The sequence below is a fragment of the Pyricularia pennisetigena genome, chromosome 2, assembly GCF_004337985.1.
Source record: "Pyricularia pennisetigena strain Br36 chromosome 2, whole genome shotgun sequence".
Classification (NCBI taxonomy): Eukaryota; Fungi; Ascomycota; class Sordariomycetes; order Magnaporthales; family Pyriculariaceae; genus Pyricularia; species Pyricularia pennisetigena.
The window spans coordinates 6,870,622-6,893,698 of NC_043741.1; the positions used below are offsets into that span (position 1 = coordinate 6,870,622).

At 51.8% G+C, this 23,077-nt stretch overlaps 7 protein-coding genes across 7 annotated transcripts; 4 read left to right on the forward strand and 3 right to left on the reverse strand.

Annotated features, from left to right (window-relative positions):
- Positions 1–1,367: 1,367 nt before the first annotated feature.
- PpBr36_01921 (uncharacterized protein) lies at positions 1,368–2,723 on the reverse strand (the record flags this gene model as incomplete). The annotated part of the gene is made up of 4 exons (XM_029889105.1): positions 1,368–1,714; positions 1,862–2,074; positions 2,149–2,218; positions 2,313–2,723. 4 exons carry the CDS (start codon positions 2,721–2,723, stop codon positions 1,368–1,370), a joined length of 1,041 nt encoding a protein of 346 aa, XP_029752616.1.
- A 1,455-nt stretch (positions 2,724–4,178) lies between these two features.
- Positions 4,179–5,081, forward strand: PpBr36_01922 (uncharacterized protein; the record flags this gene model as incomplete). The annotated part of the gene is made up of 4 exons (XM_029889106.1): positions 4,179–4,378; positions 4,609–4,654; positions 4,729–4,846; positions 4,951–5,081. The coding sequence occupies 4 exons, from the start codon at positions 4,179–4,181 to the stop codon at positions 5,079–5,081; spliced, it is 495 nt and encodes a 164-aa protein (XP_029752614.1).
- A 627-nt stretch (positions 5,082–5,708) lies between these two features.
- PpBr36_01923 (uncharacterized protein) lies at positions 5,709–8,093 on the reverse strand (the record flags this gene model as incomplete). The annotated part of the gene is made up of 1 exon (XM_029889107.1): positions 5,709–8,093. One exon carries the CDS (start codon positions 8,091–8,093, stop codon positions 5,709–5,711), a length of 2,385 nt encoding a protein of 794 aa, XP_029752615.1.
- A 633-nt stretch (positions 8,094–8,726) lies between these two features.
- PpBr36_01924 (uncharacterized protein) lies at positions 8,727–12,353 on the forward strand (the record flags this gene model as incomplete). Its single annotated transcript, XM_029889108.1, has 2 exons — positions 8,727–8,801; positions 9,177–12,353. The coding sequence occupies exon 2, from the start codon at positions 9,366–9,368 to the stop codon at positions 12,351–12,353; it is 2,988 nt and encodes a 995-aa protein (XP_029751220.1). The 5' UTR covers positions 8,727–8,801; positions 9,177–9,365.
- Positions 12,354–13,873: 1,520 nt separating this feature from the next.
- Positions 13,874–15,141, forward strand: PpBr36_01925 (uncharacterized protein; the record flags this gene model as incomplete). The annotated part of the gene is made up of 4 exons (XM_029889109.1): positions 13,874–13,895; positions 13,990–14,011; positions 14,108–14,603; positions 14,728–15,141. The coding sequence occupies 4 exons, from the start codon at positions 13,874–13,876 to the stop codon at positions 15,139–15,141; spliced, it is 954 nt and encodes a 317-aa protein (XP_029752613.1).
- A 789-nt stretch (positions 15,142–15,930) lies between these two features.
- PpBr36_01926 (uncharacterized protein) lies at positions 15,931–18,834 on the reverse strand (the record flags this gene model as incomplete). The annotated part of the gene is made up of 7 exons (XM_029889110.1): positions 15,931–17,154; positions 17,233–17,527; positions 17,607–17,980; positions 18,057–18,203; positions 18,287–18,397; positions 18,497–18,637; positions 18,712–18,834. The coding sequence occupies 7 exons, from the start codon at positions 18,832–18,834 to the stop codon at positions 15,931–15,933; spliced, it is 2,415 nt and encodes an 804-aa protein (XP_029752602.1).
- A 1,833-nt stretch (positions 18,835–20,667) lies between these two features.
- On the forward strand, positions 20,668–22,458 carry PpBr36_01927 (uncharacterized protein; the record flags this gene model as incomplete). The annotated part of the gene is made up of 1 exon (XM_029889111.1): positions 20,668–22,458. One exon carries the CDS (start codon positions 20,668–20,670, stop codon positions 22,456–22,458), a length of 1,791 nt encoding a protein of 596 aa, XP_029751402.1.
- Between the last annotated feature and the right edge of the window lie 619 nt (positions 22,459–23,077).

Genomic DNA, 23,077 nt, shown 5'->3' on the forward strand with positions numbered 1-23,077 from the left:
CAGACTTGCTCCGATCTTGGAAAAGAATCGGAGACAACATCGATGCATCATGACCAAAAAGAAGAAGCTGCTCTACGGCCACGCTGGCCCCTTTACGGCAACAACCCAGCCTTGGCATAGCCTCGTGGCATTGACACCAAGAACCGCTTGGAAAGATCGGGCTGTGAATCCACGACGGGAGAGAAAGAAAGAGAGAGAGAGAGAGACAGAGGTAACCAGCAAGATCTCTCCCGCAAACTTCACAAATAACCTCTTCAAAGGGCCCTAGGCAGGGGAGTTGACTGATTTCCAACGCCCCATTGCCAACCCGGACGGGAGTGCGTGGTCCTCCCGCATCGGATAGATCGACGCTCCCCGAGCCGGGCTGCACCCCGGTTTTTATCACAAACCGTGGTTTGAAACAGTGCCCTTCTCCGCGCCCCTGCGAACCCGATACGTGCCGTTCTAATTTCATACCGGATTAGCGCGATTGCCCGATTCCGGGCCCCGGCGGATGGTCCATCCCCTACCCGATTATACTCATAAAAGGCCATTTGTCAGTCAGTGATGCGAGTTTGCACATCAGACCTCAAGATGCACTCCCACCCCCTGAAAACACTTATTCCCTGGACACTTACTAGGGGTCCTTGGCCGCCATCTGTCACTGCCGGAATTCCCCGCTGCATACCTGGGGAATTCCTAAAGTTTCGATAGCAGTAAACTTTTGACGATATTAGCATTGTTTATATGACCTCTTCCACCACACCTGCCGGCCCAGTTTTATATGTAAGATGCCGGTGCAACATTGGCGTTAGGCCGTCGTTAAAATGGACATATATGACAAGGAAGAACATAGGAAAAAAAAAGAAAAAAAAAGACGAGTGGCCAATGTAGAAGCGTGATGAGGTTTAAAAAAAAAAAAGGTAATGCGATGGTCGCGGTGCCTTATGTCCCCTTTCACTTTCATCTTCGCAACGTTGAGCCAGAGCCCGCACCCGGTTGCGCCCCCAAGCTTCCCATTGCCATTAAAGTGTAAACCATCAGCCGTCCCAACCCGCACGCATCAAACGTCATTAAAAATGTTATTTATCCGCGCCAATTTTTACATCTTGTCGTGGTGACGATATGAGGAAGTTGGCGCCTCCCAGGGTGGAAACAGAGTTGGATGGCTCGTCACGGGATGTCATTTCTTGTTGCTGTCATGACTGAACCCGCCCTTCACGAAATTATCAAATCGCACGCTGGCAGTACGGCCTGATGTCCTGAGACATCGCCTGACTTCTGCCCAGTGCTCATCCTCACCCGACGAGCACATTTGCGTATGGAGCGGAGCCGAGTTGTTGGGCTTCCTTGGTCTCTTGATGATCCCTCTAAGGAACCCCGGCCATTTAGGCCTTGCGCGAGCGGGGGGTGGACGATCCGTTGGCCTTAGCACCAGTAGAGGAACCATTGACGGCAGCCTTGGACGGGGTACCAGCACCTTCGGCGCCCATGAGGCTGTGGGGGTCGGGCAGAGGCGCCTGCGACATGCGGCGCAGGGACTTGCGAGCAGTCGGAGGCTTGCGCTCCTTCTTGTAGGTTGCAAGGTAGAATGAGATGAAAAGGACCAGGTACGACGAGATGCTGGCAATGCCGGCGAATGCGGCAAACTCCTCGCCGGCGCACTGGCCCGCGTTGGGCAACCAGGGCCAGTAGGTGGAGGTAAAGTACGTGTACGAGGCAAAGTAGATGAAGCCTGCCGGGATGAACCGAGTTAGCATGTGCCCAATGACAAGTTTGTGGAGCTGAGAGCCCCTTTTATGGGTCCACCGATATTCCGGCAGCCTCGGCAATAAACATAGAAAAGATGCGCCGAGGAATGGTGGAAGGATTTCTGACATACCCAGGTCGATGACGAACTGTGTGATTTGGAGACGGGTGATCCACTCCTTCCACCAGATCTTGATGCCACGAGCGCTCTGGAAGTAGTACCAGTACATGACGACGTGGACCATCAGGTTCAGCGTGATGACGGACCACTGAACGGCGGTCGAACCGATCAGCTGGGTGTAGCAAAGAAAAGCGGTCGCTCCATGGTGGTAGCAGTGAAGGAAGGCTATTGACAAAGTTAGTTTGATGGCTGAGCGACTGGGTTTGATAACCCGGGTACAGTATAATGTTTGTACATACTCAGGGGCTTCTTCTTGAGGAACAAGAAGACGGTGTCGAGCAGTTCCAGGTACTTGGTGAGGTAGTTAAGCTGTTTGGTTGAACAAGAGCGCGTCAATATCGTATCTCTTTTACGAGGCGGTTCGTCCCATGTGTTTGCCTTCATCCCAACAGAAGTAACGTACGTAGTACAGCACGATCAGTGGTTGGGTCCAACCACCCTCCTTGTCGCACACGGCGAAAAAGAGGCCACGCCTCGCAATGGTGGGAACAAGCTGCTCAATGAAGAGAGCCAGGAGAGCGCCGCTGATAAAGGTCAAGTAGAAGTTGTGGATCAGGAAGAGCGACCGCAGCTTGAAGGGCTCGCGGTTGCGCATCAACTCCCTGCCTCCAAAGATTATAATATAGTAGATGACGATGAAGATACCAGTCTCCTTTAGGGTCGACATGGGCGTCTTGCCAACCTCGAAGTGGAAATCCTCAGCCGGGTAGCCAGCGACGGCCTCGAAGGCCTTGCTGAAAATGGGCCATAGGTGTACGCCAAAGGGCCGGTCGATAGTCGGCAAGGGGATCTTGTCTAGTATTGAGTCCGCCATTGTGTCCAATTGGGTTTTAGAACGTGCGCAATGCGTCGAGACCTATGCAAGATCTAATGTAACGTTCGCGAGGTGTGCGTTAGCGAGGGACACCCAAGGAGAATATCGATATCGATGTGTTTGTTGGCAACAAAAGCGTGCTGACGAAGAAAATAAGACATACATAATATTTCCGTCTGAAAAATTTCCCCCTTTTCTGCCAGGTAAAATGTCGTCAGAAAAGAGGCTGCACCCGAACTGTGGACTCGGAAAGATCGGATCGCAAATGCAATGCCACAACTGGACAGGTGGGTGGGTGCTGCGGACTAAGGTGACCACCGAGTCGCGTCGCAAGAAACAGTACGAAGAAAAAAAAAAGTACGTTCCAAGAAAGTCTTTAAAAGGAGTGACAAGAAGCAACGGGCGACAACGAGAAAAGAAGTGAGTCGGCTGCTTAGCTGACCATTTATCAGAGAAATACAAGATCCTGAGCAAAGGGGTGAACAGGAAAATGTGGAAAAAGAGGGAGACTCGTACTTCTCGAGGGCGGGTTTAATGTTTTAATGAAAAGATAATGGCTATGACAGGCCAAGGCAAATATTTTGTCAAGGTCTTACCGTGCAACCCCTGCAAGGTTGACGGAAAAGGGGCGGATACTCCAAATGAGAAAATGAGAGAATGAATCCCCCCACCCCAGATTGTGGAATAGAGGCCAACAAACCCAAACACAACCGGGATTCTGGGATTTTCCCATTATTACTGCCATGTGATAATTTCTTATTCGTGCCTAGTATCTTTCTTCGATCCACTATCTAATATTTGACAGCATCGAACCTCTTGGGCGCCAGGAAAATCTGTCGTCATGGCTGTTTTCAATAGCATCGGTTCTCGATGTATTGTCTTTGAAGAAAATAAAGACACGCTCGCGTTTTTGCAAGGGTTCGCGCGACGGTGCAGAAATCTCCATCATGACGTTGCTGTAAACCTCGTGTAGCATCAATTCAAATGGGAATTTGGAAAGACACCACGTGACCGTTGGGCAGCACGTCTATGTTCGAAGCAGGTACCCAAAACAAGCCAACCGTAACCGTACCAAGCGTACCTTGCGGGAGCTGGAACGTGCAGGTGAACGCAGGAAATCCAGTGAACTTGATTGGTCGACTACAGTTTTAAGGTGGAGCGAACTTCTTCCAAGCAAACAGCTCCCAGAAAACTATGGTAGCCTCAGGCAGCCAATCAAATCTGGGACTGTTCAGAGGCCGAAAGCTTCCAAGCATCACGAAAACATCGTTCGACCCGTAGTCCACCAAAAGCCATTCACCACCACCGCACGCCATCCTTTTGTATAGCTCGACCGACCACCGGAAAAAAGCTCAATTGGCTTGTCAATTGATCCTTCCGGCCACCGACCTCAGCTAAAAGCTCTCGATTGAAACAAAAAATCCTCTCCTCCCACATACTTTCCAACCAGCAATAATGTCGGCATCACTCCTGCGAATTGCGGCCCGGGGCCCGGCTACCGCCTTCCTCCGCACTCATGCCGTTGCCCGTCCTTCTATGGCTGCCCGCGCCGCCATCGTTGCCCCGGCTCTTTCCGCTGTCAACAGCTTCAGCACCTCGGCTCGTCTGCGCGCTGGCCCCCATGCCGAGGAGACCTTTGAGGAGTTCAGTGCTAGGTACGATACGGGTCTTCATGTACCTACGGCAGACGTTCAATTGCTGTGCGGGGAGGGACCAGGAGGTGCTGGGCTAGCTGCAATACAACTATTCGCGCCCTTCAGACATTTGAGGAGCGGCTTGGCTTGGAACCATGCTGTCTATATTCATTTGCCTAACCTCTACGTCGCCGACGCGCTACATCTCAGAGTCATATCCCCAATTGCTAACACACACTACCTCAAAACAGGTACGAGCAGGAGTTTGAGGCTGTCCAGGACGTTTTCGAGCTTCAGGTAAGCTTGCACCTAGCTTCATACCAGTTCTCCATCTGGAACACAACTGACTGTTTATGCTTTTTGTCCTGTAGCGTAACTTGAACAACGCTTTTGCCTACGATCTCGTGCCCTCTCCCGAGGTACTCAAGGCTGCCCTCAAGGCTGCCAGGAGAGTCAACGACTTTGCGACCGCCGTTCGTATCTTTGAGGGTGAGTCTTTGTTTGCAATTTTTCAGCCAATCGAGCATGGAATTTGCGGCATCGTCCGTATGCCCCGTACCATCCATTTACTAACATGTGTTTGACCACAATAGGTATCAAGGCCAAGGTCGAGAACGACGGCCAGTACAAACAGTACCTGGAGGAGCTCAAGCCCCTGAGGGAGGAGCTTGGCATCCCGCTCAAGGAGGACCTTTACCCTGAGGGCGAGGAGGCCGCACACTAAGCTTTTATCTTTTGTCATATTAGGCGGTCAAACAGGATACTGATCTTAGATGTGGGAGGGTGGGAGAGCTCGAGTATGTGACTCTCCGTGTACAAGTGCACAGCAAAAGGGAGCGGAGCGAGAAGTGCCGAAAAAAAATAATTTGGGGAAAAGAGTCTTTGAGGTCTTTGTGCGATACCCCCAGGCAACAACCCTCGAACACAAAAACAGAGACACATCGAGATCCTCACTGGCGCTTGTAGCAACATGTACATGTTCACACACACACACAACTTTCTAGACATATTTCTTTAGATTCGGTTCTCCCCTTAGCGTCTCCTAAAAGGCTAAACATATCTCACACCAAGGCCATCAAGTCTATGTACGGCTACCGATACCATCCCCAATCCCAATACTTGTGTTGGTTGATTTGAAAGCCGAGACTTGTGAAATGATATGACATCAGTAAGGAATATACGCTACATAAAAACTCGGAGGTCAGGGAATATTTGATAACTTGATAAGAATAATAATAATAATAACAATGGGCTTGTGGCCAGAGTCTCGTGGTCTTAACTAAGCTCGAAACTATGAAGACGTGCAAATATCTACTTAGAATATTACGGAATCCTCATGCTCCATCCGCGATCAACCACGCCGTATCTGGTCAATCCGTGGATTCCCCTGGAAGCCACTCATCATTCCGACATCCCCAAACATGGGCGGCACGGGGCTCGTCCCTCTGCTACGGGCACCGACAGCCCCGCCGTTGCCGTTGCCGCGAGGGCTCATGACGCCCAGCCGGGGACTGCGTGGCACGCTCTGACCCCTAGTCTCGCGCCTGCCCTTGAGCGCCCGAAGCTCGTCCCGCAGCTTCTCCAGCTCGCGCTCGCGTTCGGCCACCGTCGCCTCGGCCTGGCGCCTCAGGAGGTCGAAATCGACCTGCTCGTTGCTCGTCTGGATTTCGTGGATCTTGACGCGGTTCTCGCTGGCCTTTTGTGTGAGCACCGCGTTGCTGGCCGCGAGCGCCCGGTTTTCGTTGCCGAGCTCCGCGGCCCGGCTGCTGGCCTCTTGGTATGCGTTGCGTGCATGCTCGAGGTCCTTGTCCTGCACCGCGAGCTTCTTTTGCAGCCCGGCCAGCATTGTCTCTGCTTCTTGCAGCTTCTGCTGCACTTCCCCGAGCTTGGCTAGATCCGGCACCTCCGACTTAGCTAGTGCTGTAGTCGCATCGTGTAGCTGATCCCTGAGTCCTGTATTCTCCTCTTTCAAAGCTGCGATTGTGCTCTTCGCTTCCGCAGCTTCTGATTTTATCTTGTCCAATTGGGTGAAAGCCACGTCTCGGTCCTTTTCAAACTTGCCGCGGTCACCCACTGCTTCCATGTACCTTTTCTGGAACACATTGAACGTCCTGATGTAGCCTTGATGTTCCTTGTTCAACGCGTCCAGCCTGTTGGCAAGCGCGGCCGAAACTTTTGCCTTTTCACCCAATTTCTCCTTCAAGACTTCATTTTCCCTGACGATAGCTTCAATGTGAGCCACGCTAATCTCGGCTACGGGTCCATCTGATATGGGCAGTTGCGACAGGACCGACTCGACCGCTTCGCTAAACTGCGGTCGACGGCGAGACTGTTCTAGCGAGGAGGCCGGGATACCCTTCACGCGTTTTGCGCCGTCCCTTCGATCATCAGTATCCTCCAATTCACGTTTGCGACTCGCCGACCGGGATGGTTCCATCGGTTGCTCAAGACTGCTCGAAATCCTAGCGATATTGGCCAGCTGGTCGGCCTGCGAGCTTTCGAAGACATCGAGGGCCGAGTCAGGGATTGTTTCCGGCATCCATGCCCAGTCATAGCTTGGGTCCTGGATCAGAGAGGCAAAATTCTGCGCTATATCGTGCGGTTCCCCTCGTGGGCCAAGGAAAGGGGGATTTATGAGATTGCTCCAAATTTGCAACGTGCTCAGGAATAGAGCATTGAGCCTTTCGATTGACTCCATTTTTCTTGTCAATACCACGTCGAGGTGGTCCACTGTATAGCTTACTACCAGTGTCAACACTATCGGTCTCCTCTCGCTGCTCGAGACAATATATGGCGTCAAAAGCCCACTCGACCTGGAGGCTTCATCATAGCCAATGACAACATTAGCGAACGATGGGTGCAGGGTCGGGTTTTGTTCTGTTGACGCAAGGACAACACTGAGTGGACCGGCATCTTCGTTCTGCGACTGCGAATTTTCCGCTCGGCGAAATTTGAACCCATCATTCTTGAGTATGGCCTCCAAATAGTCGTATGCTCGACCAGGTCTGACCAGAATCAGGACCTGCAAGGGCGCATCCCGAAGCGCATGCAGTAATTCATAAACAAACAGCATCTTGCTGTTCGTGCCGGTTGCATGCCTCGTCATAGCCTCCCCTGACAGATCACCAACACCACCGTCGAAGCTGGGCAAGTCGCATATATCCAACAGCTCAGCCAAGACCTTTCTGCATGCATCGACGGCTGCCGCATCGGGTTCCCTTGCATGCGACAGGGCGGTCATCAGCTCCGTGAGGGCATCTTTTTCATTGGCAATCTTCCTCAAATACGCGGGGCGCATGTTGGCGGCCAGCGACAAGGTGACAAGATATTCGTTGGTATCGTCTTCATTCGGCTCCTCATCTGGTTCTGATGACTCGAGAGTATTTAAGGATCCAAGGACAGGTAACGTGAGAGAGTCTTGACCAGGTATTGGCAGTAATGGAGTCTGAGCCATGTCTGGGTTGGTCGATCCCATCAGTTCCGATGGGGAGATCGTTGATAGTACAGGATCTGGCTGGCCCAGTTGCTCCAAGTGCTGCAATGCTGATTGCAGGCCGGGGCCCTCAAAAGTATCGGCAGGCCGTGATTGAAACTCACGCAGCCCTGCCATAAGGTCATCGACAGCAGACGGCTCCTGGCTCTGCCTCGTGTCGTTTGTTGGACCTGATGCAGACATTTGGCTGAAGTCGCTCCCAAGTATCTGGGTGGCCCAGGCCGACGCGTTGGCGTCCGCCATATTTGAAAGGCAAGGATCTCTTGACAATCGAATCCAGAAAGTCTGATCTGATGATGAAGGTATTGATTGATTGGCTTGCCCGAGTGCTGGAGATGTACAAGAGATTATGTAACGTAAGTAAAACACGTGATGTCAACGAGGCCAAAGCTGAAGGAAGTTATCGGAACAAGTCTGTTATTGGTATTGGTATTGTAAGTCGGAGAAGCTGGTATTATTGTACAGAGGATTCTGGCGTCTGGTTACGAAGCTTAATCGAAGGGGCGCGGTTCGCTGGATGTATCTCAATTTGGTTATCAGTCAATTTGGGCAATTCAAGGACGGGCTATCCATCTAGCTTGAAGTACAACCCAGTAGCCAAGTAAGGGAGGTCAGGGACAATGGATTCTCGTCACGTGTACTCATGGCTTCCGGCAAGTGGGGCTACCCGTTAAAGTGGATGTGCGCTTTTCCCACCTGATTAGGTTGTTCACGTTGGCCAGGTACGTACCTACCTCTGGAACCTTGCCATTATCGTAGCCATCCACCGTTAACAAGGGTATGCCGCACGTAGCCCCCAGTCTCCCAAGAAAAAAAAAGGAAATCGTTCTTGATGCTGGCAATCACGGCTTAGAATTCCAGAGCACCGTTGATTAGCCAGTCACTGTGCCTTACAGCCTGCAAGGAAACTTTCACCACTTCCTAGGCGGCACGTCCGTCCAAGGAAACTCGGTAAGCTGCCTCACATGTTGGGCTGTTTTTTTTTTTTTTTTTTCTTTTTTTCTTTTTTTTTTTTTTTTCTCGTATGCATTTCCTGCGTGAAGTTTCTCAGCTGACCGACCTCTTCCGGCAGTGACGAACAACGACAAACTGTGGCGTGCCCCGCTCCTCCTAGTACAACTTGCCGACTTTGATCTTGCTTGTCGGCCACATCTTTCACCTTGCTACACTTTATTTTACTGCGCAAGCATAATTTCCTCAGCCCGATTCTCGCCGGGGCTCCGAGAGAACATCTGATCTTCGCTCGCCCGACCCTAGGGGTGCCTTCTGCCACGACTGTTTTCACGGCACCAACAACTACCAGCACATCTCACTCCCGACTCGCAGATCGTGCTGTTCTACGCCAGTTCTGCTTTCGGAATAATCAGAGCTACGACTTCTTTTTTCAAGCCCCCAGCAGCAGAATCAACACCTGCCGTTGGAAACACCTTCGATGTCTTCATACTTTTGGTGAAAGGATTGTCGCCGATCAGCGGGAGCACCAAACAGCCCTGCGGCGGGGCTTCCTCGCCAAACATGGGCTATTTTCCTCGAGTCAGTACTGTTCTGGGCATCTTGACGAGATCCGAGAAAGCTGACCCATTGCAGGTTGGGGGCTTCAAGCCACAGGACAAGATCACGCGGGCATCCGATCCGACCGCTACGAGCAGTCTTCCAAGCCAAGCCCAAGAGCGAACTAGGCCATTGCCCACAACCGGCCCGAAATACAGCCATGCGTCATTTGCGGTGAAATCTGAAGGCAGCCAAGGGAGTGTCACAGAGCTTGACTCCGAAAGCTTAGCCGGGGGTGGAGGAACTCGTCGTTCGTCACAAAAGCACGACAAGAATGTTGCCGAATATCGTAATATTGAGAAACAGGCAGGATTCAAGTCTGGTAACGGACGGAAGCGCAGACCAGCAAGACCTGTAGGAGAAGTTATCGGCAATTTCAAACGGAAAAGTCATCTTATATCCCAGGGCCGGGCTGTCAAAGAACTGGTACATGATCAGATAGACGATGACGACGAGCTGGCCGGAGACGACGGCGATATCCGCCAATTTCGACGCGCCAAGCGCAACTCTGGTCCAGTCGATCTCACTATGGACGACTCGCCCAAGCAAAACAAATCACAACACAAACCGATTGCACAAGCTTTTATCGACTTTACTATTGTCACTCATGATGAAACTCCTGGAAAACGACTGAGGAACGACGAGGAGGATGAGTTGAACGATGAAAAGGCGCAAAGAGAAACCAAAAAGGCTCGGCTACAACAAAAGAATACCACCACTAAACCGAGCCAGGATGTCGTTTCGAGGGCTGATATCAAGCCGACTAAATTCAGCTCATCCCATGCTACCGACAACAAGCTGCCTTCACTCGGTCCCCTCATCCTGCTGCAAGCGTTTCGCGGGCCGCATTATTTCTGCAAAGATAAACAGGTCCTCAAGTTGGAGACCGGTGCCTCGGGGCCAGTGTTTCATGCCTACCAACAAGACGGCACGGAATGGTCGCCTCATTCCGACTGGCTAGTAGTCAATGTTGCGCAACTTAACAAGGTCGTTTGGAACACCCGCAGCTGTCAAATTGCATTGGATCTCCGAGGAGGGACCAGTTCTGGCGGAAAAGCACTAACTCCGAGGCTTTTTCTTGAGTTCTCGGGCCATGATGACATCGAAAGGCTTGTGAGCTGGTTAAAGGATCACCGAGGGAGCAAAACTGACATAAAGTTCGAGGAGAGTGACCTCGATTCTCTCAAGAAAATATTTGACCACCAATGTCATGAAATCCAAGCCGCAATAAATCAGAGGATGCAACGCAAACCCGCCGAGGCAGAAGATGTCCAGCTCCTGAAACACAACCAAAAACTGCGGGGGGTTACGAATGGGGAGGAATCTCGGTGTCAACCCGATCGTCTATCACAAGCCCATCGCAGACCAAAACTGGTAGACGGGCTCATAGCTCAGACAAAACCGGCCATGATCGAATTGGAGGGCGAGAAGCGCACAAACGAGATCACTGCACAACCAAGTCAGAGAGCCCTTCGATCAAGGCAAACATCCAAGAACACATTTGACTTAACCCAAAGCTTTGAGCCCACTTCCCGAAGTCCATCACCGAAACCTAAACCCAAGCTGTGGACTCAGGAGAACCCCGGTTGGGACAAGGAATGGCGTGTCGACTTGTCTCAATTTCGGACAACGATTCATAAGGGCGACATTGGGCGTCTTGAGCAGGGCGAGTTGCTGAACGACAGCATCATCAGTTTTTATCTGCAGTATCTTCACGAAGCTGTGAGGAACAAGGATGCTGAAATAGCTAAGCGTTTCTACTTCCAAAGCTCCTTCTTTTGGGACCAACTCAAATCGACACCTAACAAAAAGGGGATCAATTATGAAAAGGTCAAAAGTTGGACCAACAGGGTGGACCTGTTCTCCTACGACTACATTGTTGTGCCTGTCAATGAGAATTCTCACTGGTACGTGGCGGTTATCTGTAACCCTGGTAAGTTACTGCCGGCGGACGAGAAATGTCAGGACGCTTCTACGCCCAACGATCCTCTCCGTGAGGCTCGCGCTTCTGCAGACGCGATCGGCGTCTCCGAGTCGGGTCGCATCACGAATGGCAGTTCGCCTGAAGAGGTGCCAGTCGCGGCATCTTCCCACTTGTCCCCTGGAACCGAGATGTCCAACAACCTGGGCCGGTTATCGTTAGGAAAACCAGTACAGGGCAAGTCAGACGGCACGACAGCAATCTCGATTGATGATGACGAAGATGTGGGCCCGTCGTCGAGTCGCCAGGCATCTGCGCCAAAGGACGGCGTGGATGATGATATCTGCCTGGTTACGAGCGATTTGGAGCCTCACCGCAAGCCCAACAAGACAAATGGTAAAGGTTCCGATGTCAAGAGCAAGGATTCTCCCGTGATCACTGGGAAAGACCCTTGCATCATTACGTTCGATTCGTTGGGCAGTTCCCACTCTCCAGTCTGTACGGCACTGAAAAAGTATTTGGAGCACGAAGCCAAGCACAGGAAGGGGTTGGACATCGAGATGCCGAACATGGGGCGGACCGCCAAGAACATCCCACTTCAAGACAACTACTGGGACTGTGGCGTGTTCCTGATGTCGTATGTGGAGGCACTGATGCGGAATCCCGAGGAGTTCATTCGGAAGGTTCTGCCGAGAAAGGCTGGGGCTGCTGATGAGGAATTGGCTTGCACTGTAGATGCAGCGGCAATGCGGAAGCTGATACGAACTACCATATTGAAGCAGCAAGTCATTTATCAGAAGAAAGTGGAGGACGAGGCCGAGGCCAAGAGACTGCGAAAGCTGCGTAAGGCACAGAAATCTGCCTCAGCAGGGGCTAGCAGTCCGCCTGCGCCTCCTTTATCATCTCAGGTAACAACACCAAGCAGCCCGGCGCCTGTGCCTTCATCCCTCCCGGCACAGAGCGAGAAGCCTTTGCCGTCGATAGAGATCCCGTCAGCATCTTCTAGGGCGGATGAGTCTTCTGCGAGATAGCAACTCCCAGACAAGACTGCCGCATCCAAGGCGATGTTTCATAACAAGCCTAGACGTGACACCACACCTTTTATGAATCCGATGCCAGACAGCTCCTCTTCGTCTCAGTCTGTATTTGGTGATTTACAGACAGCCATCTCGGGGCTTCCTCAGCGCTCGCCCAGTCAAAGCAGCTCGCAGCCATTGCCAACTCAAGTAGGTTCACATTCTACTCTTCGCTCGGGCAGGTCCAGATCGCTGCCATCGTCGCCTATATTAGGCCAAGCACTTCCACCATCTTCTTCCCGGGAGCTGTCGCTGCCTGGAGCGGCAATGTCGCTGTCACCCAGCAAGGGTCTTTGCAGCAGTTCTAAAACGAAAATGAAGACAGCATACAAGCGTATGAGTTCAGGGCCAGATTTTGTATCTCAGAGTTCAGATGCAAAGTCGATGAGTTTACGCAGCTCCAGCAGCGCAACAGAGGATTCAAAGAGAGGCCAGGAATTTCACACCTTTGTGAGCTTGCTTCGGCGGGGGGACCGATGATATCATTAATACTCTTGATAGAGTCTAGTTTGGCGGCCGGGATGATCGACCGGGGCTCAGAATTCATTACACCTAAAGTACACGTCTTTCTTGTTTGGGAAGTAATGTCGAGGAGGAATTCAATGTTTTGCGGTACCATAAATCAGCATCAGCTTTCAAAGCTTGCATTGGACGGAGTTTTTTTGGTTGCATTGCGAGGGGTGCTTTTTCGGTCGCTTTGGGATAATTTCTTTCTGCATCCTGATTTCTTTGCACTCTTGAGATACCGCGACTACGAGCTATGCTGGTCACGCGAGGAGTTGTAGGTTGGATTTTGCGACACTGCATGGCTTGAGGGATCAGTTCAATTCAGTCACTGATGAGACTGGGTTTGTTTATTGCTGGGGTACATACGATTCATATACGTGAGTATATCCGTACATCTGTGTCGTGGGGGGTTATCTCCCGGGGTCTGGGTTCTGGTCGAAGGCAAGACAACGGTGCACGTTTTGTTGTTTACTTCTCACGTCGATATTAGTTTATGTTGGCATTTTAATACCCAAGTTTTATTCGATTGAACACATCAAGAGGGAAGCGCATTGCGTTGTTGCAGATTATGTGAACTGTCTAAAGATGTGTTTTTTTTTTTTTTTTTTTTTTTTTCCCGCTTCATCTAGTCACGAGCAAGGGTCGATTCGATTACCGCACCTTAGCTTTCCCCAGGCGAAAGGGGCCCGTGACGTTGACGTGGAGGGAGTGCCCCGCAGCGACAAGAGTGCTGCGCGGCGCATCTCGTGCTGAACCCTCAGCTTGCGACAGGACAACTTCATGTCAGGTTCAGAAAAGGCGCGCGCGCAGCCCACCAGCATTTCAAGCTCCATATCCTCCGCATTTCCTTCCCTTCCGCACCCAATTCCCGCACCACAGCGGTCGCTGGGCTTTTGGTGAAGCGACCGACCGGTTTTTGGCGGCATGTGCGATTGAATAATGTGACAGTGATCAAGAACGACGGCATCATGTCTGTCATTCTGTGCACCGGTAAGCTTTCAGGTTACTTACTGCACACTGCTATCGCTGATTGATAGACCCGGCTAACCGACTAACTGTCTGTCTGCTCTTCCTTCTCTTGCAGCCGGCTATGACCACACAATAAGGTTCGCACCCCGTTCTCCAACGTTCGGTTTCCACGACAACACACGAAACACAGCCAGCTGATGATTCAAACTCATCTCCAAATGCGAACTATATAGGTTTTGGGAGGCACTATCGGGGATCTGCTCCCGCACGATACAACACCCGGATAGTCAGGTCAACCGACTATGCATCTCGCCGGACAAGCGCTTCCTCGCCGCGGCCGGCCACCACACGGTCAAGCTCTACGACATCAAGTCGACCAACCCCAATGCGCTGCTGACGTTTGAAGGGCACACGGGCAACGTAACGGGCGTCGCCTTCCACTGCGAGGGTAAGTGGATGGTGACGAGCTCCGAGGACGGCACTGTCAAGATTTGGGAGACGAGAACGGGGACGATCCAGCGGAGCTACAACCACCAGAGCCCCGTCAACGACGTCGTCATCCACCCGAACCAGGGCGAAATTATCAGCTGTGACAGGGCCGGGACTATTCGTCTATGGGACCTGGCGGATAACAAATGCACCAGTGAGATGGTGCCAGAGGAGGACGTTAGCGTCAGCAGCTTGACTGTTGCTACCGACGGATCGCTGCTTTGTGCGGCCAATAACAGGGTTTGTCTACCCCCTTTTTTTGTCATGTATCGCCTGGACAACAGCTGGTACATGCATGTTCACAAGAAACAAACATCACTGACACGCATCCACTACTCTTCGCTCCAAAAAAAATAAATGATAGGGCAACGTCTTCGTCTGGTCCCTTTCGCAGGGCCTTGAGCGGACCATCGCGACGCCCATGACGCAGTTCTCGGCGCACGACCAGTACATCACGCGTGTGCTCCTGTCGCCCGACGTCAAGAAGCTGGCGACGTGCTCGGCCGACCACACGGCCAAGATCTGGGAGGTTGACATAGAGCCGACCCTCCAGGCGGGCAAGGCCGTGCCCTTTCGCCTCGAGGCCACGCTGGCCAACCACCAGCGCTGGGTCTGGGACTGCGCCTTCAGTGCAGACTCGGCCTACCTCGTCACCGCCTGCTCGGACCACTACGCTCGCCTCTGGGAGCTGCAGAGTCAGGCCATCATCAGGACCTACAACGGCCACCACCGCGGCGCCGTCTGCGTTGCCCTCAACGACTACTCCGAGACTAGGTAGAGCGGGAGAAAAAGGGAAGCCAAGGTATATCGGAAACAGTGGAAAGACTGAAGTTGGGTTTCTCTTTGCTGTTGCTATTGCTGCTGCTGAGGCTCATGAGGCGCAGGGCTGGGCCAAACTTGGAAATGCCTTTTTTTTCGAGCTCGAGAACGCTTCTTGTTTTTCTTTTATTTTATTTTCTTTTTTGCCAAAAAGGCTTTTGTCGGATTACATGTCCTGGCTTTCAGAGGGATTCATATACTATGCATGAGCAGTCGAGGGGGTTTTCTTTTGTCTTTGAGCCAGCATTTGGGAGGGCGCTTTATAAACCTTATTTTTGTTCTGGGTCTTGTTTGGTCTCAAACTTGGTGTGTACCCCCTCATATGAATATATTTTATATTTTAGGGTCATCAGCATCAGCATCAGCATCAGCATCATTACGATGCATGCATGCATGCATGGCTCATGGGAATGCCCCGAACGAAAATATACATGAGTATGGGTTGTCGTCCTGGTGTTCTTTCAAAGTCTGTTTTGTGAGGCGCGTCGCCATATGTTTCAATGAAAGACGGATAAACAGCGAAAGGATTATGGTCGGGTTATCATCCATGACTATTCTTTTCAAGCTAATAACCTCGACAGTATGCACATTAATCGACAGCTGCATAGTATGGTATCCTGCCCAAGAAACCGTCTAACAGACACGGACCAGCGCTAGCTTCCTACCCAACACGGCAAATAGCATATATAATATTGTGGCTTGCCCCGAAAGGCAGCAGAAAAAAAAAAAGGCAGGACTGGCAATCTTTTTACCAGCCATCACCCCACCCGTCATCGTCGTTATCCTCGTCCTTGGGCTTCATGTCAATCTTCTTGGCCACGACAGGCTTCTTCTTCGCCGCCAGCGTGCTAGATTTTGCTGCAGCGCCTCCTGCACCGCTGGTGCTCTTCCCCATCCCCTTGGGCAAAGGCTTACCGCCCGCCTTCTTGGATGTTTGCGCCGCGAGCCAGCCCGCAAAGTCCGGCTCGGCGTCGTCCGCTTGCGGGAAGGGGTTGGTGGTGGCCTTCTTGGCCGTGGACGAGGTGGATACTGAGCGTGGAGTCGGCTCCTTGAAAAAGCCGCTCGCGTCTTCAGCCTCGGCCCCATCGTCGTTCTCGTCCATGTCGCCCATGTCGCCCCATGCGTCGCCGCCAAAGTCGTCATCGGCCGCGTCGTCGGCCTCGAGGAAAGAATCGCTGACTGAGGAAGCCGCAGTCGGCTTTGGAGGAGCCGAAAATCCACCGGAAGATGGTTGCGGCGAACGGACAGCTTGTCTATGCAAGGCCGATGCAGACTTGCTAGTTGTTGGCACCATGCCGGGTCTGGGCGTCATGGCAGGAGAAGATGGGGCGGGAGTCGACGACTGAGAGCCATTGCTTGCCGTCTGCATTTCGCCGGCTGCTGCAGACAGCTTATTTGTGAATGACGAGATGGCCCAGCCGGCCCAACCGCCACCTGAGGATGCCGATGCTTCGTTCGGCTGTGGGGTGCTCATCCTGGCAACCCCATCGGGTCCTCGTTCTGGGGGCAGTGCCGTCTCAGGCATGGCAGATGCCGCCTTGCGGATCTTTTGGAGATACACCTCAATCGTCTTGTCTGCCTGGTCACGGATCAACTTCTCCTTGTCCAGCAGTAGAGGAACAACCGCGGGCACAATCTTTGAGGCAGCATCCTCGTCACTGAAGCAATCGCTGGTGACGCCGAGGGCGAGCAGTGAGGCGTTGCGCGCATGAACGAATGGGTCTCGCAGAGATCTTCCAAAAGCTGCTATCAGCACCTTTGAACGGCTCGATGTCCCTAGGTTCTTAGCAATCTTGCCAAGGCAAATGGTGGTGTTCGTTCGTATCCCAGGCTGCTCATCGTTGGCTGTTTTCGCCAAATAGCGCAGCAGCTCGCCATTAATTGTTCTATCGGACAGCTTGTTGATGATGACCAGGACGGACTTGAGCGTTTGCTCTCGTACCACAGGTGCCAAATCAGTGAAGCCGGTTACCTATAAGGAGACGTATAATGTAAGCACCATGTATTAATGGGGTAAACTTTTTTGATAGGTGATCCTAAATGCACTTACTAGCTGTGGAAAAATCTTGTCATTGACGACCTTCTGTGACAACCGATCAATCATGTGTGGCAGGTTATCCAGCAAGCAGACTCGGATGCCCCTATCAGGGTTGCTGAACAACCTAATGACAACAGGGGTAATTTTGGAGTCAAAGTCTTCGCTCGAAAGCTTCCGCGCGATTTCCATTACGACAGAAAACGCTTTAGGACCACCACCGCCAAATTCTACCGATTTCAGAAGTTCAGGGAGGACTTTCATCTTGAAGAACTCCTCTGGGAAGTCGTCCGTAAGCTGGTCAAGATCTCTACTTGTTGGGTTTTCTGTGTATAAGCAAACTAGACGAGTTTTGGGGAAAGTTGGCGGCAGTCTTAGCAATCGCTTACCCGAGAAACTGATCTCTTTCAGTTTCAGACATCATTCCCAAGTTATCCACGCCCTCGGTTAATTTGATTAGTGGCGTATCGAAGAAGGCCCCTCGGCGCTGACCCTGCTCCAAGAGATGTCCAACGCTCAATCTGGCTTTGGGGTTCGCATTGACAAGCCTCTTGTAGCTGGCTTGCATTGTCGGCGGGATATTCTTGGTCTGACCGGCCTGCTCAGAGCCCGTAAAGTCGCCGTTGAAGGCCTCAAATATCAAAGTACCAAAGTTGAATGAATCAACCGCGTGGTGCGGCGCCTTTTTGGCCGCATCCCATCCCGACTTTGCCAGTTCTGGAGGCGCATATCTGGCAGAGTCGGGCACAAGGCTACCATAAGTCTAGAGTCGGGCACTGTCAGTGAGGACCCAAATCTTGGACAGATCTAGATGGACATATAGCCAAAAGGGTTCGTACGTAGATCAGAGCCTCGTCGTCTTTGACACTGCTCAAGACCTCGAATCCTCCCAATTTCCACTCTCCGCTTTCCGAGGTATATATCGATGATACTTTGAGACTTCCATGTATGGATGATGCGTCATCGTTGATAAATTTTATAGTTCGCTGCACGGGATATCGTCAGCACTCTATCCGAGCACCATGCGGCAGCATGCATCCGGCGTCGGGTGGAGAGCGCAGATACCTACCGCTATGCTGTGTAGCCCCCATTTTAGTGTCTCCGGACTCAAGCTCTTCCTCTTGATGTGCCATCTCAAAGGGACAAGGCGTTCAGTCGCAATGTAGATGTATGTGTCGGTCTATATAGTTTCGCATCACCGGTCAGCTCGACGGCCTGCCCCCGCAGTGTTCTAGAATGTGTTGCTAGACGGGGTAATGTTGCGCGCGCATTGTCGTACCTCGACGGCATCCAGCATCTTAATAACGCCAGGATGTCGCAGTGTTCGCAGTTTCTTGAGGGCGTTCTTGGCGAGTGGCAATCGGGATTTGGTATTGGGGTTGATTTCGAAGGAGAAGATGCTGCAGTTGGAGCCATCCTCCTTTTGGCGCGCACAGGGGAGTTGGAGTTAGCACGGCACCCTCGACAAATTAAAAAGGGGCAAGAGACTCTTACACGTCTTGTGCCATTGTAAAGAGTCCATATGGACTGGTCCACGTCTACACGGTCGCCAAAAGAATAGGGGAAAGGTGGCCCCTTTGCAATGGCCGAAGCCACTGCAGACTTGAGGAAATCCATGCGCTGAGAAAAAGGTGCGAGTCTAGAAATGCCGAGCGGAGGATTTCATTCTCTCAGGGGATCAGCATCAGTATCGGATGTTGTGGTAGTAGCTGCGGACACAGAGTTTTGTCGGCGTTTGGCTGGTTGGGTTGATTAATGCCGACTGGGCTGCAAGACATTCGCGATGCCATGTTGCCTTTTTGGTGTCGTATAACACCCGCCAACCTGAGACTTCCATTGTAAATGGATGGACCCCGGACCCGTTATCGCGAACTGTCCTACCCCACCAGAAGCTTATCGGCGGGACAGCATGCGTCCCTTTGTTTCCGTGCACTGCGTCTGCTAACAACAGGCGAGAGCAGTGCCAACAAGAGACGCCGAGTCGGTCAACGCGCATCTGACTATGATTCAACTCTGTTCTTTTGCTTTCCTCTGCCATACTTTGCTATATTGTCATTTCTTCAGGGCAATTTAAACCCTTCTGGGCCTGTCAAGATCTGCCTAACATGAATTACTCTTCAATTTTGTAACGACTCAGGCGGCCCATGCACTGCGACGCGCCTATTACCCTAGGAAGCCTATTGTGCTCCACCCGCCGTTCAATTCCCTGGCCTCGCCTGCTGGGCTGACTGGCTGGTGAACCGTCACTGTCAATTCTATCCTAACTGACAACAATTATTCGCGTCTTACCGCGGCTGATGGCAGAGCGGCGCACGCGAACCGACGCCAGGGCACACTTGGGAGGCCCATCGCGACCGCCTCAAGTAGGCACTGGCGTCTCTGGCGCTGCATTTTCTCCCTGAACAATTAATTCACTCACTCAAACAAAGTGCTTGTAAGTTTCAGTATTATTTCTCTGTCTCTTGTTTCGTCTCCTCATCGCGTATCCTTCCCTACACTTCCCACCCCGTCTATGATGATCCTTGGTAAAAGGTCAGACCTGCCAAACGCTCTTCTGAGTTCCATTCACGTCTTGCCTGCTTCTCATTATTTTTGTATGTCTGTGGGTTATAACTACAGTTGATCGCTATAACTCGGATGAATTGTGATCAGAAGAAATCCAAGTCGCGTTATGGAGCCTGGTATCTCAATGCCACCATGATACTGGACCAAAGGCTGCGGCAAACAATCATTCACATATCCCAAGTCTTTCGCAATTCTACCTACCTAGTTTAGAGACTCTGGGCATGACGCGATTGAAGCCGTTGAGCAGGCGTGGAATGATGTCCACAAGACTGAAAAGAGCTGAGACGGATTCCCTCATTGTTTTCCTGTCTTTTTCCCTTTTTGAACTCCGTTCAACAATTCATTTGCGCTACTTGAAGTCTATCTAATCCGATTATAACTAACATGAAATCGTTCAAAGCAACCTACAAAAGAGAAAGAAAGAAAGCAGAAAAAGAAAAGAAGAAAAGAAAAAAAAGTCACAAACTTACTCCTCTCCTAGTCAAGGACCTACCTACCTACCTACCTACCTACTTACATTGTCTATATATTCATCTCGTGCAAAAGAGTCAATCAGTACGTAACTCGTCCATCCCACTGTCACAGCGGCGTGCCCGCCCTGCCTTGGCTCGTTACTGTGCACAGTGCGTTCGGTCGAAACGTGCTGGGACGCACGTGCCCATTTTCGCCGAATCGGTGCTACCCCCATTTGCAAATTCCTGTCTACCACGGCACGCGCTCGCGTGCAGACCAAATTAAATGGCTTCATTTCCTGACGCCAACGATGGCAGCGTTCCCACACGCATCACGGTCAAGTGCTGCCATGGCGACTGCGCAGAATCAGCTGCCTACGGGTTTCCCCTTTGTTTTTTGCATTTGAAATATCACAATGCTCCTCTGATAAGCATGTTTAACAAGAACAAAAACTACCACAACGACAACGACAACAGCAAAGAGGACCAATCAACGGCCTCTGACGATTCTCCGGCAGCAAGTCGTGAGTCGTCGAAACCAACATCTGGGGGTCTTCCTGTCATGTCCAACTCGCGTGCAGAGCCGATTCGCAAAAGACTCGACGGTAGGGCCACAGCCAGAAAGACCATCAACTTGCCACGTGCGTCGCCCATGGCTCCCATCACAAGCCGGCCTAGCCAGGCAAGCAGCTCATCCGCCCTGAATGGGGACACCTTACCCAGTGAGCCTAGTAGAAAGAAACGTCGTGTGGATCCCAGCAGCACCACTGGCGACGAAACCGGGACACCAGCTTCTGGCTTCGGGCCGGCTGGTCATCCCCTGCGTGATTCGCGTTCAAATCGTGACCTTTTCGGTTCTGGAAAGTCCACCAGAGGTCTACGGGAGACGCCGGCAAGTAGTTTCTATGGCCACAGTCCCACAGTCAGTGAGGTTTCCAAGAACCGGACTCCTGTTGTCGAACTCAGAGACTTGCTTCAGGCAGACAAGGAACAAACGCCGGGCTCGGAACCATCAAATTCGAAAGCACCAGCGCCGGTTGTAGAACCGTCACCCAAGGTGTTTAACCAAGGCCCTGCCAAGTACTGGGAGGAGCACAAGGCCATGTTGACATCCCCAACAGGCCCGCAACTGACCCACGAGCGCCAATTACACGAGGAGCAGGCAATGAAAGCACCTGCAGTCTCGACCTCATTTGATGGCACATATGATATTTCTGGGAGCACTGTTACGCCAGGCAGTCAACAGCCCAATACCCATTCCGTCAATTCACACCAGTCGCCTTTTTCAATATCAAGCCAGTCAATGAGTTCTGGCGGCAGCTCTGACACGTTGGCTCCTCAGATGCAAAAGCACCTTTTGAGGCTGTATTCAGAGAACCAGTCTCAGCATACGGGGCAGGATTTGAGCCTGGACACGGGGCAAGGTTTGAATGTGTCGAACCAAAGGCGCGTTCTCTTCCCAGGTGCGACGCAGGCTGCGTCCCAGAATCCCAAGTCACAAGCAAAACACACGCACAATGTTGAACAGCCAGCAGTGGCTCGACGACTACTTCGCTGCATCAAACGGGATATACAAGCAAGCACGAATGAAACATCCAACGCAGAATCAGAAGCGCTGCCCGTTGAGGAGAGGCGCCGCTGGCTGCTTGCAGTGGATGCGCAGCCCGTGTTTGACAATCTAATCTATAGCCAAAGCGCTGCACAACTGGCACCTCCACGAAATGTACATTTACCACCGCGCACGGAACCACCAGAGGCACGAAGCGCTCCGCTTTTCGCAGCCCTCAACCCACAGTCACATTGGTGTCGACCGCGCTCAAAGGCTTGGCTCGAAAAGAAGGAATCCGAGATAGAGTCGAGAGCAGACCGGAAGGAAAGGTTTGGCATGGCAATCGAGAGTCTCGCCGTCCGCAGACGAGAGGAGGCCACTGCCAATCCCGCCCCGGCGCTAGCACGTGACCCATTCCCGGTGCAAGCCAACGGCAGGAGTCGTGGGAAAAGCAATGCTAAAAGACCCTCCAGAGGAGGAGAATCCGGACACGCGACGAATGGCCTGAGCAAAAACACGTCCGCACTGGCGCGCATGAGAGCGCAATTCGACGCCTGGGATATTCAGGTCTGGGAAAAGGACAAAGAGCAGACCCGCAAGGACGAGGAGATGGCGCAGGCTGTTCTGTCATCTGTCCCTGGGAAGCGCGCGAGGCGTAAAGGCAATGGCAAATAAATCTCGCTACTATACACGCGAAGCACGACTGACTCTGACGCGCAAGCGGTGCGCGGAAATTGGACCGCGTAGAGGGGCTGGTGGGGAGTTTCTAATATTCGAGAGAGCACGAGCAAAGAGCAGAGACAGGAGTCAAGCAAGTGTTGAGAAAAGCAAGACACGGGAACGTTTTCGCACGCGCGATCACCAGTACCAAAGCGCGAGTGATATTTTTTTTGAAATAATGTTGGCAAGAGAAAACGAAAACCCCATTCGATTAACCAAAGTGAGCATGGTGCATTAACTTTGCTACAATATGTTAGCGTGGTACGCGTAGCTGCAGTGAGGTTAGGATCCCCCGGTCTAGACTAATACTATAATGGGTATGTGCAATCTCTAGCGTTACTATTGTCGGTAACTTTGTTCAAGAAGTGGAAATGATTTCCACATCACGATGCATTGGGTTTTTGTCAGTAAACGATCCTGAATTTTACTCAAGCAAATGGTAAATCAAGGCACCTTGAGAAACTATGTCATGTCCCATCGGCTTGTTTATATCATCTATATCTAGTATGATATATCTCTTTTTTTTTTTTTTTTCAAAATGCTGTCCCTGACATGGGACGTCGTGTGGATCAAT